The sequence below is a fragment of the Sphaeramia orbicularis genome, chromosome 2, assembly GCF_902148855.1.
Source record: "Sphaeramia orbicularis chromosome 2, fSphaOr1.1, whole genome shotgun sequence".
Classification (NCBI taxonomy): domain Eukaryota; kingdom Metazoa; phylum Chordata; class Actinopteri; order Kurtiformes; family Apogonidae; genus Sphaeramia; species Sphaeramia orbicularis.
The window spans coordinates 10,849,349-10,869,773 of record NC_043958.1 but is presented as its reverse complement, the minus strand read 5'-3'; the positions used below and the strand labels follow the sequence as shown (position 1 = coordinate 10,869,773).

General features: G+C 37.6%; 1 protein-coding gene across 2 annotated transcripts in view; it reads right to left on the bottom strand.

Annotated features, from left to right (window-relative positions):
* pard3ba (par-3 family cell polarity regulator beta a) overlaps positions 1-20,425 on the bottom strand; it is a 351,893-nt gene that overhangs the window by 219,897 nt on the left and 111,571 nt on the right. For both annotated transcript variants that reach the window (XM_030155442.1, XM_030155450.1), the window contains 5 exons: positions 18,715-18,801; positions 18,332-18,457; positions 11,922-12,367; positions 7,235-7,374; positions 4,905-5,033 (listed from right to left, as the gene is read on the bottom strand). In XM_030155442.1, the coding sequence (XP_030011302.1) occupies positions 4,905-5,033; positions 7,235-7,374; positions 11,922-12,367; positions 18,332-18,457; positions 18,715-18,801 (928 nt within the window). The remainder of the gene's footprint in view (positions 1-4,904; positions 5,034-7,234; positions 7,375-11,921; positions 12,368-18,331; positions 18,458-18,714; positions 18,802-20,425) is intronic.

The window sequence follows — 20,425 nt, the reverse complement described above, 5'->3', positions numbered from 1 at the left end:
TATGCCTCTCAGCGGTACCGAGCGCTTTCACAGAACCACATGCTGCTCCTGAAACATCAATGCCCACAATTGAAACTAATCAATCAGCACTTCAGCTGCTTCCTCTCACAGTCTACTTTACTTAAACAATGGAGAGTTAAAAAAGGTGGGATGACAGCAGGGCAGTACAGTAATACAAGAACTAGCCTTTAACTGGATAAGCAGAAGCTCCTGGACTCTCCCTCTGATGTCAAATATGACCATTATGTTCCATTTTCAGGAAAAAATTTTATTGATGTTTTAAAAGGTGTCCACATTCACTGGCAAATTTCAGTATCACCTGGTGTTTTCAGCTCAACAGAGGCTGCCTGTGAACTGCCCGACTTTAGTGTTGAGAAGTAAAACATGGCTCCAAGTTCGACAATGATAACAAATGACTCAGTACTGTGTATCCATGTAAAGTTTTTTTTTGCTCTGGTTATCATTTTGATGGCAAATATACAGTCGCAGAAAAAAATGATTAGACCATCAAAAGTCATCAAAAACAGTGGGTATGCAATCAAGTACTAACGCCTGTGTGTATCATGTGACTAAAACAGACAGAAGAGAAAAAAGGTATAATAATATATAACATATTGTACTTTACAGACATGTCATTTGTTATCATATCATCTTTTGTGTTTTATTTTGACAACAAAATGTAACTGGACTCACAAATCCAGTCTGATTTGTTGCATATAATAGTAGCGACAGTAATGGGAATGGATAGATAAACATTTTATTGAGGCACATTCGGGGAAAAAAATGATTAGGCCATCAAAAGTCAACAAAAACAATGGTTATGCAATCAAGTACTAACTCCTGTGTGTATCATGTGACTAAAACACACAGGAAAGTGCCTAAAAGCACTGTTTTTGTCAGTACAATGCCATAGTTATTGATGTAAGAACTGAAGTGATTTTGGTTATTATCAACAAAACCATGGAAAATGGATAGATATCAGCTCTGAAATTAAACTACTATGAGCTATTTTTGTTGTTATCATTATATTTGTCCAAACAAATGTACCTTTAGTTGTACCAGACATTAAAATGAACAAGAAAATAAAGAAAACAAGGGTGGTCTAATAATTTTTTCTGCGACTGTACATATCAGCAGGGACCATAAGTAGCAATTTCGCATAGAGAGTCTAACATAACCTGTTTAAAGTAAGCAAACATGGTTAACATCACAAAAGTGTGAGTAAAATATTAAAAATATGTGTAGATGTGAGGTATTGGAGGAGTCACGTTTTCATACATTTAAAAAAAAAAGAAAACTAATTAATGAAAAGAAACTCTGGTGGCCATTCGTGCATCCAGTACCTAATTAAAACTATGTGTGGAAAAAACGCTACTTGTTGAATAAAACATGGAAAAAATAAAAATGCATGTCATTAAAAAACAAAATATTTGTTCAAGTCCACATTGATTTATTATTTAAGATTTTTCTGAATGCACAAATCCTCTGGAAATCTTGCTACTGAAAGTGTGTAGGAAATAATTTGCTTTTCGAATGTTTAAGATAAAAAAAAAAAACAAATAAGAAACTGTTCTTATCTAAAATGTGACCATTTTTCAAAACAATTTTGAAAATGAACAGATAAGGGAAAATATAATAAAAAGCAGAGGATCGATAACACCGTCTTACATTTTTCTGGAAATGATCTGCTTCAGAGATAAAATATGTCTGAATGTTCCATACTTTGATAAGACGAATAGGAAAACAAACAAGAAAAGTGCCGGTTGGCGAATGTTTTCCACATTTATTATGGAGTGATGAAGCTATAACAAATATACATAGGTTTAGGTATCTATATTAAAAAAGCCAAGTGGCCTCTGTGTGTGAGTGTGTGTGTCCCTGGAGTCACACAAAATCCGGAAAGAGCTGACTGTTGCAGTTTGACATATGTATGTTTGGTCAAGGAACAGACTAGCGAAAATGTCAAATTGATAGGACCAGTATTTTGGGACATATTAGTAATTTTGGAATACTTATAACTACATTGCTATGGCCAGAATACTTTGGCGGTGACTGCTGTACAAATGTGGTACAGCATGCACGAACACACAACAGCAAAAAAACTACCACATCTACTCAAGACACTCCTAATATTATATCTAGTCTTATACCAGAATGAATGTGAATAGTGAATGTATTCCAATGTGGAGACTGTGTTTTGACGTAGCATGCACACGCGATTCGGCCTGCGCATTTCGGGCAGTATCTTTTCCCTACTTCCCTGCCTCTTGAAGCTTTGCAGCAAAACCTTAACCACAGAAACATTGTGTTATTACCCGTGACTCACTCCATGTGCAGGGGCGTGGTCTGCTTCGGCAAACTGATTAAGAATGACTGTAATTGGTGGATTGCTGTATGTAGTGTGTGTCAGGTACCCTTGAAATTAGACGAAACACGTCGAGTTAATTTGCCTCCAATATCGCAGAACCTGCGATGTGACTAGTGTGCACACGTACATCACGATGACGATGCTCCAACGACATATCGTGCAGCTCTAATAAAACACAATTTCTGAGAAACAGGATTTCCTGCTCAAGATAACCAGGATAAAAATTATCTGCCTGATTGTGATAACTGAGCCCCCCCACCCCCTTTTTTTTTCTCTTGGTTCTGTGTTGTTTGTTTTTTGTCCATTTGTTTTGTTTAAGTCTAGCTACTTTTTTTTTTTGGGGGGGGGGGGGGGGGTGTTAATTAGACAATTGTTGGATCTATTCTGTACTGATTGCTTGTCAATATTGGATTTACATTAAGGATTGTCTTCTTTTGGGGAGGGTGGGATTGTGGGAGGGACAAAAAGGAAAATGAAAGAATGGAAGTCCTTTTTGTCACATTGCACTGTCATACCTGTGAAATTATTTCCAAAAAAAAAAAAGTTAATAAAAACAAAAATATAAATGCTAAACACACATATTGGCAAATGAGGTTTAGTACAGAGTAGAGGGGGGTGTTTAATTAAGTAAAATGTACCCACTTCTTAATCACACTATTAATATATTTTCCAAATAGTCCTAGAAACAAACTTAACATCTTATATTGTTGCTACATTGAAATAAACCACACATTGCATATGATCTGTATGAGCCGGACTAAATATTCTCGCAGAAGGAAGAATCAGACCTTGATATATGCAATGAGCTGATATTAGATTCATTATCTGTAGCAGCAGCAGTGAGGTTAGCGGAGGAAAACTTCAACTTGTAATTCAGCCAATTAATCTGAGCAGCATCAGAATGTAAAACTGCGATAATGAACTGCTGATTTGCATCTGCTAGCTATTTTTAACAAATATGTTTCCGTTCAAACGTTAAGGCAGGTTTTTACAAGATATTACAGCCTCTAAAACAACCATAAATATTCATGAGCGTCCGCACCAAGTCAGACAAGCACACAGACGCGCAGACACAGGAAAGCAGATGGGCCGCGTCCATTTAATGCGTCTCCATCATCATTACATGTTGTGTGCGAGTGAATTGTCGCAGGTTGGTTTTTGCTCGCGCTTCCCATAAATTTCCAAAACAATTTACTACTCGAGAGCAGCGGAGAGAGTCGAACACGTATGTGTGTGTTTGCACATGCTCATTTGGCTGCGTGGAGCGTCTTTGCTTTACTTTTAATGATGAATACTTTGTGCGTGCATGTTTACGTGGAATCCTTTTGCTGTTTGAGAATCTGCACAGCTGCATTCCGGTGAAGTGGACCCTCTAAAGTGCCTGTGTGAGGTGTCCTGTGTGTCTGTAAATATGAGTGTGTATGTGCACTTAGGGTAGACTTCAAATCGTCTTTGAGGTTGAGGACTGTGTTGGAGATAAGGGCCAGATCTCATGGGACGCTGTGATAGGAGTGAAGGCTCTCTCTCATTCGCCCCTTTCCAAACCCCCCTCCTCCTCCTCTCTTTAACTCTCTTATGCACAAATACAAGCAAGTGTTAGATGAAGACTGTAGAGGCTCTTCAAAGTGCACTTGTTATGCCAAGACTGCTGGGCCATTAATGAGGGCAAACTATTTTCGGAAGCAGTAACTTGGCTGTTTAAAGACTATGTGATGTGTTCGTCTGTGCATGTATGTGTGCGAGAGAGCACTAGTGTTCAAGTTTTTATCAAGGACTAGGTGTTTAAGAGTTTGCAAGTGTGTGTATGTGTATATGTGTGTGTGTGGAGCCACTCTAGGTGTGAATATGCATCAGTCACTACAAAGCCCTGTGTGTCTTTCTTGCAACTCTTTGAAGTAACGGAACGGGAATAATCAGAATAACCACAGAGGACAGAGGGGAGAGAATAGAAGTGCCTGGTGAAAACATCATTTACACAGAGATGGTGACTTTCAAGGGGCCACCTGGATGTGTGTGTGTGTGTGTTTATTGAGAAAATGAGGGCCGCAGTCAACCCGTGTTAGCTTTATGCTCCTGACTCTGACCTGTGGCCTCGACAGACGCTCCAGGTAAATGGTCGCTTAACACCCGTGGCGCGTCGACATGCGCGGACATGCCAACACGCTTCCTGGAGCGCCGCTGCGTTGTGTGTGCGCGACTTCCTCTGGCATCGCTGTGTCAACAAACTAAAGTGGGACAGGAAGGCAGGAGCGTGTTTGTGTGTCCATATGTGGTGTTTATAGGGAAACGGGCACTGACATAAAGGGGGACACTTCTTCAAAAGGGAGGAAAAAGATGCAGGAAATGTAAAAAAAAAAAAAAAAACAAAACAGCTACAATGTGAACAGGGAGGGAAAATAAAGCAGCAAAAGTGGAGATTAACTGCAGGTTCAGCAGGAGAAATGAGTGGCAGATTAAAGGCGGGCCACTGTGTGAAGGTACAGCGGGCTGTGTGAGGACGTGAATGCTGTGTTGTTGTGTATTCCCACTTTCTTACCAGCTCTCGAGGCAGGAACATGTCCTCTTGCCGTGCCACGACCACACACACAGACTCTCCCTGCTTGGTGCTGCGCAGCATGGCTACCAGTTCCTCCTGGCTACGGCCTGTCATGTCTACTCCGTTCACCTACACACACCCAAAACAGAAACAGAAAAAAGTCACACACACACACACACACAGACACACAGGAGTGGATTAAAGCACAGTGCATTATCCACTGGCAGTGATGCCCAACCACGTTTCAAGTTACACTGGTGGAGGATCAAACAGAGAAGTGTCTGTGTTCTGTGTTACCTCACATTTTCTCATACACCTTTACCCATATGGAGACGTGAAGTTTGGGCATATTTGTGAATGTTGGAATGATAGTTAGTGATTTTCTCAGCCAGTTATGATTTTGGCAGTGGAAAGCATAATCAGGTTCAGCTCCTTGCTAAGAACAATAAATGACCACAAAACTACATATATTTTAACCTTTTTTAAACTATTTTCTAACTTTTTTTCCTTCATCTTGATTAGTCACCTTTAATCACTTTGATCCACATTGTGCCTTCTTCACTCTATGACAGGGGTCTCAAACATGCGACCCGGGGGCCAAAACCGGCCCGCCAAAAGGTCCAATCTGGCCCGCAGGATGAATTTAGGAAGTACAAAAATTACACTGAAGATATTAACAATCAAGGGTGTCAAACTCCTTTTAGTTCAGGTTCCACATACAGACCAATATGAGCTAAGGTAAAATAATAGCACAATAACCTATAAATAGTAACTTCATTTTTCTAGGTTCTAGGTTCAGCTGGACTAGTTTTGCTTCAAAAGAGCAAAACTAGAACCTCAAAGAACTACCAAGACGAACAATGACCTGGGCAAATGAGAAATTGAATGAGAAACTGTTGTCATTTTAGTTCCAAACTCCATTTTTTTTAAAGAATATTATGCCTGTTACCAAATAATATAATAAGTAATTTAATGTTTTTTATTGCACTAAAACAAAGAGAAAAAGTTGTCATTATTTATAGGTTATGATGCTATTACTTTACTGGTCCGACCCACTTGAGATCCAATTGGGCTGAATGCAGCCCCTGGAAGAAACGAGTTTGACAACCCTGCTTTATGACATGTTACTATGTATGTGTTTAACCGTGACCTTAACACACCTGATGCGAACCACTGTGCAGCTCATGCATGGAAATGTGACCGGTTCAGTATCAGACAGATCAGAGCTCTGATTGGCTGGTCTCTGTCATGCAGTCACGCATCTCTGATTATCCCAGGTACTTGTACTTTTCTACTTTTGTGTACTCATGCAGATTTTGAGACATTTATTACTGTTGCATATGGAAAACTACTCTGTCCCAATCCAATCACCTAAATTGTGTATGAATATATACTATACTACTTATTCCTACTACTTATTACTACTGCTTATATATACACTACATATACTTTTAATATCGGGACATGTTGAATTCAGGTGTTTCTTTTCTAACAGGGGTCTGGGATACAAAACAATAATGACACATGTAATTATATAGTTCTGTACTGTGATAAATGCCATTGCATTGGTTAGTTTTGTTTAAATTACTTCCAAAAGGCCTCAGAGATGGTTTTTACGTAATTTCTTTCAACATTGATTTAGGTTTTTTTTGTTTTTTTTCATCCATGACTGCGGTTTAAAATGTTCTACCTCTAAATCTATAAAACCTATTTAAGTGCTCTAACTATAAATAATAATTTTCTACCACAACTAACCATCTACTTTCTTCACATCTCACTTAGGAAGAAAAATCTATCATTAAAGAAGTTTTACTTTTAAGAAAATATTGATGTTCATATCTCAAATCAGCATGAACAGGACATCTTACAGTTGTAGCCATGACGTGTCCCAATATTTTTGTCTATATAGTTTATAAACATGAATATTTTGGGGAGCAAAGATAACAATTTAAACAAAACTAACAAATGCAATGCAATAATATTCATCACAATGTAAAACTATATTATTATTATTATTGCTTTGTAGCCCTGTAGCACCTGAATTCAATGTGTCCCATTACTTTTGTCCATATAATGTATGATGATGTCATAACTGCACTGCTGTCCTTACATAAAGTAGTTCAAATGACCTCAACCTAAAACATGTACAGAAGTATAATGCAATACACACTTGATTACAGTGGTAAAATTAAATAGCAGTAAAACACTGTAAACATCATCTAAAACTCTAATTCTTACTGTATTGGTTTTAAATGTCGATAATCAAAATAAACAATCAATTTTCATCTCTGCCTGAGATCGACACCCAGCGGAGTGGAGGTCTGTCTTACCTCTAGGATGCGGTCACCTGGCTGCAGGCGGCCATCTTTAATTGCCGCACCACGTGGCAGGATGTTTTTCACCAGGATTGGCCCGGGCCCGTGGACCGAGGAGTCCCGCGTTACCACGGTGAAGCCCAGACCCTCAGTGCCTGCGGGGGACAAAGCAGACTACCTCATTGTGTGCTTCACAGACACCAATTCCCCCTGCAGGCCAGACTTAATTATGAAGTTTACCACTTTCTAATTTCCTTTTAATTGAATTTTTCCCGCCCCTCTCTGTCGCTTCTCACATCTCGTTCTCCTCCTCTGCCCAAATCAGATTTTATTTCCCCGTCCTGTCCTGTCCTGCTGCTCCCCGGCCTTCACTTTTAGCATCTTCCTCCACATTAAGCACAGTTTAAGGGCCTGTTTTCCTCTGGGGGGGGGGGGGGGGTTCGTTGCTCGGCTCAGCCTCCGAGCCACTTGCAGGAGGCTTCTTCTCCTAGCCGGATTAGACAGACTCTGCCTTTAATTTCACGTGTGAGCAGGTCGAACGGTGGCTGATGAAGGGAGGCAGAGGGAGAAGATGGAGAGAAGGTGGGGGCGCAGGAGAGAGAGAGAGACCTGAGAGATATTACTCCCCTCTCCAGCTTCACTCCCTTGGGGTACGACGTGATTTCCACGAAGATTTTTCTAGTGTGTGAGCCAGTTTTTTTTCTTTTTTTTGGGATGTGTGTATACATTTACAAGTGTGTTTTCGAGGCTACGCGCACACACATGAGCCATCAACCCCCAGAGCCTCCACCTTCTCCCTTTTTTCACGGCCTCACAAGCCCCAAGCCATGAGTGAAATGTGCCACGCTCGGTGTGTGCGCTTGTATGTGTGTAGAGAGAGCAAAGCCGGCATGGCATACTAAAGGCGCTGAGCGATGCTATCTGGTCTCCAAGCTAAGCCTCTGCCTGCCCTACATTAGCGCGCCTAAACCTCGCCACCTGTCAATCACAGACAGAAAGAGCTTGTTGCCAAGGGAGAAGGTGTTAGAAACCCCATAATATCCTCTGCTCTGATCTTGCATCAGGTGAAAGGAATAGAAAGAGGGGAAAAAAAAGAGAAAAAAAATCAAACAAAGGAACGATGGAAAGAAAATGGGAGAGACGAAATGGTTCTGGAAAAAGAAAGACGCTAACAATAAGATGGAAGTGAATTTTTTTTTTTCTTCCCAGGCTTTCATCTGGCAAGTACCTGTAGCACCTGTATGGTGTGTATATGTGTGTGTTTGTGTGTCACCCAATTACACCTATCCTTTCAACGTCCCAAAACACTACAAGTTGCTGGAGCACAGCCTATTCACACGCTTAAGAACCTATTCCAGTGCTATCAACACATCAGCGCTCCAGCACTGATGTGTTTTACAGGGAGCACAGATAAGGCTACTTGGGAGCTAGACTAGGTTCAAGTCAAATACCATAACAAGCACATGGTCTTTAAAATACAAAAATCAATTATAAATACTTTAGTGGGAGATTTAATCAGAATTTGTAGAAACTACTGATCAGGACCGTCCAAGACATCTGTTACAGCACCAGAAAAAGAGATAAGAACATGTACGCTTTGACCCCATTTTTTGAAATTCCAGAGAAAAAAAGCACTAAAAAAAGCAGATTTTATAAAGACACTAAATAGTCTTCTTGTGTTTTATCTAAGAGTGGTGGTTTATGACTTTTTAAGTGGGAACGACCTTAATTCTGGAAAATGAAGTCATACTTTGTTTTCATGTATACGTACAGATTTTTGTGGGTTTTTTTGTTTTGTTTTCTTATAATCTGTTTCATTTGTAAAGACTAAGTAGGATTACTTTGTTTTGTTGCATATTTGAAATAAACTTAACCAACTAACTAACTAATATGGACTGTAATTATCATGAGCCGACTGTCTAGTTCAGTGGTTTACTCATACATTAAAGTATATTAGTGTACTAGCTTCAATTTTGCATGCCATATTAAACACTGTCAACTTTTTCTGTGCGCTGAATAGGATTTTGTTGTGTTTTCTTACATTTTACACCACAGCATTTCCTCCATTCTTTTATAACAGGCCATCCATAAACTAAAAACACATTTTTCCCACAAATAATTATGCAAAAGTATCTATTATGACTAGAGATTTCATGCAACTAAACTATTATTGTTTACGTACTATCTGTTTCACCTATTTACTCATATATTCAGCTAATTATGCTATTATTTATGTTATTATATACTTAATATTTCTGTAGTGCAGTGACATGATGGTCATTCTCTTTCCTTTTACTGTACATTATCAGGTTGACGCATAAACAACAGCCTCCAAACTGCAGCTTCATCCTGAAAATGACATATCTTTTTACTGTGCCGTTTTTGTATGAATTTGGTCATATTAATACCAAAAGGTGCTTCCTCTTAGGCACATGTTCCACCAAAATAACTGACGCTATTTTTGCCAATGCTCTGTTGCAGCATCCTGCGCTACCGGCCAAGAATTAGCCAAACAACTGAGGTAACTTTTAGCATTATCCAGCTCTACAACAGTGCTAAGTGTAGAGATACAGTCAGGCTGATGACAGGAAACCAGACGGCATTTACTCTCCTATTCTTTTCCACAGGTAACTACACTACTACTATTTGTACTTTCAAAAGCAACATGTGGTGTTAAAAGCATTTCAGCTCCTCATATCAAAACTCAGATTATGAGTTATTTACTTAAGATCAGCATGTGATTATTGTATGATCCTATTTGGCTATTTTCCTTCTTAACAAACATGTGGATTTATAATATGTTTTTTAATCACATCTGCTTTAAACACACCCCCAGGCAACTGCACAAGTAGCCCTGGTTGGGAATAACTGCCTCAGAGCCGCACCGGAAATGAATAAATTTGAGGTTAATTCATTACCAGGTGGTTCAGGTAAGACGTGTCCATACAGCGTATGTACAAAACAATTACAATGTTGAATTAGGTGTTTAAATCAGTGGTTCCAATCCTTTTTTCCACCTCATAACCACATAATTTTAATAACACAACCATTTTTTGCACACTTGTTCATGTGTATTTCTTTAATTATCAAACTGATAATACATTGTCGAGTATCTCTAGTATAAATTGCTGTTCTACTTGGGTTTTAATATGTATATTTGGTATATATATATATATATATATATATATATATATATATATATATATATATATATATATATATACATATATACATATATATATAGATACATATATATATATATATATATATATATATATATATATATATATATATATATATATATATATATATATACAGAGCTATGTGTATGTTTGTATATTTAGAGCAGTACATATCTTCTGTTTCTGTTGTATTGATCATTTCTCTCTACTTGAATGGAGCAACTGTAACATACAAACATTTCCCCCTGGGATTAATAAAGTATCCTGATTCTGATAAACACTTACCTACAGTATATGCCTTCTCAGCACTTATTTATGTATACACAGGAAATTTACCTGCGTAAAATTTACTCAAATTGAAGAAAATTTTACTCTACTCATATAACCTTTGGTCCCTCTCTAAAAAGAGTGAAAGTTACTCCTTGGGCAAAGCTCTCCAAACTCAATATGGAGCCAAATTTACTCTTTTTGAAGAAAATACTTTTGACTCTGGAAAAAAAATGCTCTGTAATTTTTCCTGTGTTTTTATTAAAATATTATATTGATGATATATTGCCTGGTATATATTGTGCACAAATTGCTGTTCTAATAGTTTTTAATCCAGTGGTTCCCAACCTTTTTTGGCTTGTGACCCTATTTTAACATCACAAATTCAAAACGGAGACTTTTTTTTTTTTTGCTAAAATTAATTTGTTTTTGATCATGTAATAGTTTGCTATACTATGTTGGAAATAAACATTATTTTAGACAACATTTAGTCTATATAATGTATATTATTATGGACGGAGGCAGAAAAGCCAGGTGTAGATTACTGCACAAAGTGAGAATTTTCCTTGGTCAGGATATGTACAGTCAGTCCAGCTTGGATTTACAAGGCTGACAATTAATACTGAACAAACAAGAACTCAAACTATGAATTATGAAAGAGCTGCAGCATCTGAAACTGACCACAATGAACATTTGACAGATAAACAGTACCACAGTGCTTCAGTTTCAGCTTCAGAATTTGTCATGTTTTTTATGGATTGTGATAGTCTCTGTCAACTCACCATATATTTTTTTATTATTACGTTTTGTTTTTTTTGTTTGTTTTTTTAATCAATTACTAGAAATTTCAGGGGACCACAAGGTTGAAAAACACTGGTTTAAATCAACAATATTTTATAAATAGAATGTGTGATTTTAGTCCAAAAAGTGAAAGTGGGCCCTCAGTATCTAGTATTTGCATCTCCATATGTTTGGTTTTTTTTTCTTATCCTTTATTTATGGTTATAAATGCTCTAAAACATTTTAAATAAGTGTGATATTTACTAGAAAAAGCACATTAAAACCACAAAAGCTAAGCAGCTGCACACAAAAGGAAACTGTAATGTGCTCTGCGTGTCCCAAATCTAATACAAGTCAGTGCTATTTAATACCCTTCCAGCTTAGTAAACACCTGTTGTCTTTCATGCTTCCAAATATCACTTCCACACAGTATTTTGGAAGAACAAATACGAAAACACCTGCTATTAAGTTACCTTTCTTCAGGTCGATCTTAATCCTCTTGCCGCCCTTCCTGTTGGTGAGGTTGGCCAGGCTGGACATCACCGGGCTCCTGCTGGTCTGGGGGCTTTGGTTCTGGCTCCGGGGAGTCGGGGAGGAGCTTGCAGCCCTGGCTGGAGGTGTGGGGGAGCCTCCTTCTAAGGATCCAGGCCTAGAGTGGAGCTCCGCTTGTGGTGGGTTTACTGGAGCTGGATCTGGGGTTTTGGAGCGCGCATCTGGTCGCTTCAGTTCAGGTTTGGGGTTCAGCTGGGGGTCGGGTTTGGATCGGAGCACCATTGGACTCCTGCCTTTGGTGTCTTTGGCATCGCCGGTGAAAAGCTGACCTATCAGGCTCTTCTCGTAGCGGGACTTATTGCTGACGGGGACAACTTCCAGACGCACCACAGGTGAGGACATGGCTTGGCGGAAAATCTCCTGTGATCTGGAGGAAGAGGAGAAAGTTAAATGATCAATATTTTCCTTTTTTTTTTTTCTTAATGCACTCTTACACAGCACAATAAGAGGAAATTAATAAAACCCAAAAATAAATAAATCCAGTCAGCGAAAAATTGTTATTCCATATCCAAGTATGATGCATGTTCTAGGCAGTTAACATAAGGAAACATCCAGCAAACCTAGATAAAGGCAGCAATTATGCGTTGTTGTGTTCAAACCAAAAAAACTACCAAATTCACTGCAATTTGACTAAACTTTCAGTGATTGTATCAGCATTTTTGCTTCCACTGCAAGACAGCAAAACCATCTACACTGAGGTTCCTAGCGAGCCAAAGGGATGCTAAATGTGACCTAAAATAGTACAAATCACAGACTGGTCAAGCCTGAATCGCTGCTGCATCAGTGTCATCATGTTGTAATGTGGGAAAATAAGCCAAACTTGGAGTAAATCTCTGAAAATGTTGAAACAAATTTTGATCTTGGCTCCATTTTGATAAATCACCCACAGATTTGAAGTCGACACGGCTATGTTCACACCTGAAAAAAACATCATAAATCATTATAAGTCACAATTTTAGGTTTTATCCTTCTCTGGTGCGTCGCTCATAGCTGCAGTCGCGCTAAAGATGACATTATAATAGTTTAAAGTTTGGCACAACCTGAGCCAAGCTGAGACAAGTCAAGGCAAGTTGAGCTGATACCACCAGTGGAGAACCTGCATTAGACTGAACAGAATCTAAAAAATCTGAAAACGGGCCAGAAAACAAACACCTACTGTTATGTGCACTAGTAACGGCAGGTGCACCGTCCACTATTTTCTAACTACAGACCAAACAATCAATAAAAATAAGCAATTATTATACGTTAATTTGTAATAAGTGAAACTAAATCCTATGCATATTGGTCTCATTTTGTTACTATAAGTGAACATGACTGAACGACACAGGAAATCATTCCTGCCTGTGGCCGTCAGACTGTTTAATTCCACTTTATAACCACATTATTTTAATAACACAACCATTTTTGCACTTATTCATGTGTATTTCTTTAATTATCAAAATGATAAAGCATTGTCTGGTATATCTAGTATAAATTGCTGTTCTAATTGTGTTTTAATATGCATATTTGGTATATATATATATATATATATATATATATATATATATATATAGAGAGAGAGAGAGAGAGAGAGAGAGCGCTATATGTATGTTTGTATATTTAGAGCCATATATATCTTCTCTTTTTGTTGTATTGATCATTTCTCTCTACTTGAAAAGAGCATCTTCTACAACATTAATTCACTAGTACAACCCACGGATTTAGATCTGTGACAATGGATGGAAATGCTTGATTTATGTTCAATTTATTATTATATATTTCCTTGGAAAAAAGTCACTTTTTCAGCAGTTTTCTCTGTTTTTGATATAATAACCCTCAACTTTAATCTGAGCTTTTATGAACATCAGCATGATCAGTGAATTAAATACAGGAAAATACATAATTGTCATTGAAAAAACACCAAACACAGATGGTAATATTATAAATAAATGGTGATAAACCCTTCAGAAAGGTTAAATGTAAAGAAAATAATATTTTCAAACTGTCACACAAGTCACACTAGGTCCTTATGGGTTAATAAAGTATCCTGATTCTGATAAACACTTATCTCCTTAAAGCCTAATGTCTGCATTTTTGCCCTGCTTGTATAGACCACATAATTTTAATAACACAACAAATTTTGCACACTTATTTATGTATACTTATTAAATGATCATACTGATAATATATTGCCTAGTATATACTGTGTACAAATTGCTGTTCTAATATGTATATTTGGTATATATATACAGAGCTATAATAATGTTTGTATATTTACAGTGAAATATATCTTCTCTTTTTGTTGTATTGATCATTTCTCTTTACTTGAAGGGAGCAACTGTTACACAAAAAAATTTCACAGGGATTAATAAAGTATCCTGACTCTGATAAACATTTATCTATCGGCCTTCTGAACACTTATTTGTGCATATTTATTAAAATATCATATATATAACTAGAAGCACTCGGAGAGCGCAGACCTCCGCCAAGGCTGATCAGTGCCCCCCCCCCCCCCCATCACCACCAAAATTTAATCATTTCTTCCTTATCCCATTTCCAACAAACCCTGAAAATTTCATCCAAATCTGTCCATAACTTTTTGAGTTATGTTGCACACTAACGGACAGACAAACAAACAAACAGACAGACAAACAAACAAACAAACCCTGGCAAAAACATAACCTCCTTGGCGGAGGTAATAAATTGCCTAGTATATATTGTGTACAAATTGCTTTTCTAATTGTTTTAAATCAGTGGTTCCCAAACTTTGTTGGCTCGTGACCCCATTTTAACATCACACATTTCCAGTGACCCCAGACATTCGAGACGGAGACATTTTTTGCTAAAATTAGTTTGTTTTGATCATGTAATAGTTTGCTGCAAGTAAAATAGATTAAAAGGTAATTACAATACATATAAATGAAAATGTAAAATGGAGGATAAAACTTTTATGGTGGGTAAGCCATTCTGAAAAATAAACGTTAATTTTAGATGACATTTAGTCTATATAATGTATATTATTATGGACAGAGGCAGAAAAGCCAGGTGTAGATTACTGCACAAAGTGAGATATGGATATGTACAGTCAGTCCAGCTTGGATTTACAAGGCTGACAATTAATACTGAACAAACAATAACTCCAACTATGAATTATGAAAGAGCTATAGCATCTGAAACTGACCACAATGAATATTTGAAAGATAAACAGAACCACAGTGCTTCAGTTTCATCTTCACAGTTTGTCATGTCTTTTATGAATTGGGATCGTCTCTCTTAACTCACCTTATATTTTTTATTAGTAATTTTATTTTTGTCAATTACTAGAAATTTCAGGCGACCCCATTTGAATTCCAGGCGACCCCACGGCTGAAAAACACTGTTCTAATATGTATATTTGGTATATATATATACAAAGCGACATGCAGGTTTGTATTTTTAGAGCTACATATATCTTCTCTTTTTGTTGTATTGCTCAGTATTCTGATTCTGAAAAGCCTCCTCCACCTTAAAGCCTATTGTTTCTATTTTTGCCCTGCTTGTATAGATTAGATATCATACAATCGCTCTAAATTGTGAACCAGTCTTTTCAGTCAGTAAATGAGCAAGAGAGACCAAGAAAGTCAAGCAGAACCCAAAGAGAAAACAGAGAATTGGAATGAGGAGGGTGAATGAGGCCTGTGCATCTCTAATGGAGTTGTATTTCAATTTGGATCAAGTGCACAGTGACTCTTCCAGCTGGTTTGGGGCACTGCGGTCCCTATCAGATGGAGGAGACCTTACAGCGGGCTCCTATTGCGGTTTTAATAGACTACTATCAGCACAACATCCACACTGCACAGACTACACAGTGGGATGCAGTTAAATGGACCAATTCAGCTCCACCGCAGAGAGGACGGAGGAAATAAAAGACGAGTACGTGGACAGGAGAATGCGGGTGTGTGTGCAGGAAACAGGAGAAAATAAGACAAACACACACATACTGAGGGTTTCGTGTGAATAGATGTGGTGGTGAGATATGACGGAGAATGAGAAAGATCTGTGTTGGCTGGAAGATGAAGTAAAATGACTGACAGGTACTAGTTGTGAGGCGAGTGGGAGTTACACACACATACACAAACAATGTTTTTTTGTGTTTGGATCTGAGAGTTTGTTGCATTTTGGATGGAAACAGCTGCAGACGAGTAACATTCTACTCCTATAATAGCGTTCCTGTCCTCATATTTTTCACATTAGATACAGTTATTAAACATTATTAAACATTACAACCGCTTTCGGGTCACGTTTATGAAAAATATCTTTCCTAATTCAACCGGTGGATGAAAGAATAACAAACAAGAAGGAAAAGATACTCTTCATTATTGGAAGTTTACCTGAAATTTGGACTGTTTTCAGACTGCCAGGATAAATCAGACAGAAAAGACCGAAACAAAACATGAAAGCTGATGCAATTTTACGAACTGGATCCATCCCACATATGGAGGTGGGTTGAAATGATGAATGTGATGCATAATGGCAACATCACATTGAAAGTGATAGTAATGCAAAGCAGAATCCACACTCCTACTGTGGAGGACACGACAGACCCAAACTCTTTTGGTCTCATTATGGTAAAAATCTTAAACGGTTGCAGATGAATTCATGATAGAGTCGATGCAAAAACCAACAACACTTTATATCTACCTGTTTAACCCAGTGTGCCATTTGTTGCACTTCCCAAATGAATTTTTCTCTATATTTAACCGTCCTTAAGTGGTTTATCAATAGTTATTGTGATATTATCTTCTGTATTTTGTGTTTTTTTCTGTGAAAATCAGGTATTTTCCAACATTTAATGTACTAAACCTGCAGATATTCATAAAAGCTCAGAGTAAAGTTAAGGAATATTATATCAAAAATAGAGAAAACTGAAGAAAAAGTACGTTTTTCAGCAAAATCTACCACTAATTGAACATAAAGCAAGTGTCTCCATCCACTGCCATTGATCCAGCTCCTTGGGTTTTACTGGTGTATCAATGTTGTAGAAGATGACAATGTTTCCATGGTAACTACAGAGCCTCTGAACATCCAAATGGGTCATATCTGATGACCATGAAAAGATGACAAACCATATTTTACACTAATTATTTACATGTATTGATAGGATTAGTGGATCAACAGGTATTAAACAGTTTAGATCAATAGATGATTTTGGTAGATGGTGGATGTGTGGGTGTTTATGGATTAATACACAAGTGGACTTTTCTGTTTACATTTAGTCGACCCTGGTGTTCTGCTTTTACAGCGTATTGTCTTTAGTTTGTTGTTTCTTCTTTGGTCCCTGTAGCTGTCTTGTCACGCCCTTTATAACGCTGAATGTAATTTTACGGTTTTTGTATGTTTGTTTTATACAGAATAAATGGAAGCAAAAGCCACATTTCATTACACTGTGGGACAATAACGTCACAGTACAGTAAAGTGACACAAACATAATGCTTATCATTTTAAATTCATGTGTTAATTTCAAAGGTTAAAATTATTTTAAGATCACTTGGATGAGCATAATTAGTTACTGCACCTTATGCCTTACTTACTATACATAGGTATAATAACATATAATATATTGCACTTTATAGGCATATCATTTGTTTTCTCATCATTTTTGTATTTTAATTTTACAACAAAATGTAACTGGACTCACAGATCCAGTCTGATTTCTTGCACACAATAGTAATGACAGTAATGGGGATGGATAGATAAACCTTTTTATTGAGGTACAGTCACGGAAACAATTATTAGACCGTCAAAAGTCATCAAAAATAATGGTTATGCAATCAAGTACTAACTCCTGTGTGTATCATGTGACTAAAACAGACAGAAAAGAAAACATGGAATGCCTAAAAGCACTGTTTTTGTCAGTACAATGCCATAGCTATCGATGTAAGAACTGAAGGGATTTTGGTTATTATCAAGAACACCATGGAAAATGGATAGATATCAGCTCTGAAATTAAACTCTTATGAGCTATTTTTGTTGTTATCATTATATTTGTCCAAACAAATGTACCTTTACTTGTACCAGACATTAAAATGAACAAGAAATTCAAGAAAACAAGGGGTGGTCTGATAATTTTTTCCACAACAATATGAACACACATGTAAAAATCTCCTTTGCCAACAGTGTGAACACAGCTTTTACTTTAGGTTTGGGCCTTTTTATTCCTTCTGTTTCCTCCCCCATAGACTTCCATATGTCCCCTTATCTATAACCAGTAGAGTATCAAATGCATTCCTCAAATAGGTGACTGTATCATTTCATAAACCTTTATCACACCATTAAGTGAACATATAACGTTAGAAGATTTCATCACACTCACTGTGCAAAGGTCTTGTCCTGCAGCGGTGTTTCGTTGATTTGCACGATGCATTCATCCTCTTGGAAGATATGTTCTTTCTTGGAGCGACTGTTTTCCTCAATGCCCTTAATATGAAGACCCAGAGTCCTTCCAACACACACATACACACAGAGTGTACAGTAAATATGAATTCAAGCAGGCAAATACATAGACGATTACATGGCGGCACTTGAATCTTCAATGCATTTCGATGAGTCAACATTGCCATCTGGGTTCCCTTAAGAATCTCGGATTGATTACAAGAGGATGAGGAGGCAGGGAGTGTGTGTGTGTGTGTGTGTGTGTGTGTGTGTGTGTGTGTGTAGAGCTGTGTTTGTGCATGATGTGCATCTGTGTGTGTTTACCGTCCGCTGAGAGAGGAGCAGTACGGGACCACATGAATACCCAGAGGCCCCTGGTCACCTGGAAACTCCACGGTCCTTGTCAGGGTGCTGTCAGAAAAACACACACATGACAGATCTTCAAAATATGACAGATAGAGTAATACACAGGTACATACACACACATGCACACACACACAATCCTGGCTTTTCCAGGCACAAGCTCTTCAAAACTCATTTGCATTTCCCTTCCAGCTATACTGATAGGAACATAAATTAGCGTCCAGGTACAGGTAGGCATGTGTGTGTATGTGTGTGTACGTGTGTGTGGATGTGTGTGTACATGTGTGTGAGTGGGACGCAGGTGGCCACTTCACCCTTTATCTACCTGCTCTCAACCCACCCAATCTAGCCAGTGGACAAAAGAAGAGAGCAGGAGATAAAAGAGACAGATAGACAGATAGACAGGCAGATAGGGATGAAACAGAATGAGCTCCACTAATAATCTCTGCACAGCCTTGAACTGTGGCTTTTAACGGCGCATAAACAAGGACAATACGATGGAAGATAAACAGGAAGAGGCCTGCGTTTGATATGGGACAGCTACCAGAGGGGCCCCGCATGATCGGAGCATCGTGAAAGAAGATCACAAGGGGCTGCTGTGGCTCTAACCTGCTCTCGCTCTGCGTTTAATGTGAAAAAACATGTCACATAGGACAAAGGTAATTGCGTATTTGCTGCTGATATCATGGACCTTTCACGAAAATAGAGTATTTGTTATTTCTGCTCGGTAGGAATACTAAAAAAAAAATAAATAAATACTGGCAGTGGAAGTATATCTAAAATTAGAATAATGTGCAAAAGCTCAAAAAAGAAGGTTGTCGTGAAACTGCTACTAAACATTAAAACATGTTTTTGAGCTGTAAGTGAAATTATATGACTTCCAGTTGTGAAAAAATTATTAGACCACCTCTTCAATTTCTTGTTCATTTTCACCCTTTATCAGGCAAGTGACTACTTTTCGTCATTTCCTCAAACATTAAGTACAGGGCCAATTCCATGTCTCAGTGAGGTCCAGAAGCATGTTGGTTTTTAGAAACACTATACAGTGATTCAGAGAGATTTTATGGCCATTTTGAAGATGTAAATAGTGAATACGAGTGATTTTTGTCAGTTTATGACCTTATAACAGTTGTTTAATTGCATGTGTTTACTTATTAGCAAGTGCTGCTCAGATGTTTTATGGCAAGAGGAGATAGATGATGATGTCCACTAACACACTAAGGTTGAAATTTTGAAGTTTGACAAATATAATGATGACAACAAATTAGCTCATAAGAGTTTAATTTCAGAGCTAATATCTATCCATTTTCCATGGTTTTCTTGATAACAACCAAAATCACTTCAGTTCTTACATCATTAGCTATGGCACTGTACTGACAAAAACAGTGCTTTTAGGCATTCCATGTTTTCTTTTCTGTCTGTTTTAGTCACATGATACACACAGGAGTTAGTACTTCATTGCATAACCATTGTTTTTGATGACTTCTAATGGTCTAATAAATTTTTTTTGCAACTATAATCAATCCTGGTGATAATACATATAAAAAAAATAGACAAATATTCTCAAATTTACTTTCACAGGTGAAAATTAATAATGTAGAGCTGAACATTTAGAAGAAAAAAAAAAAAAGATTATGGGTGAAGGAGGTACTTTCCCTGCTACCACTGGAAA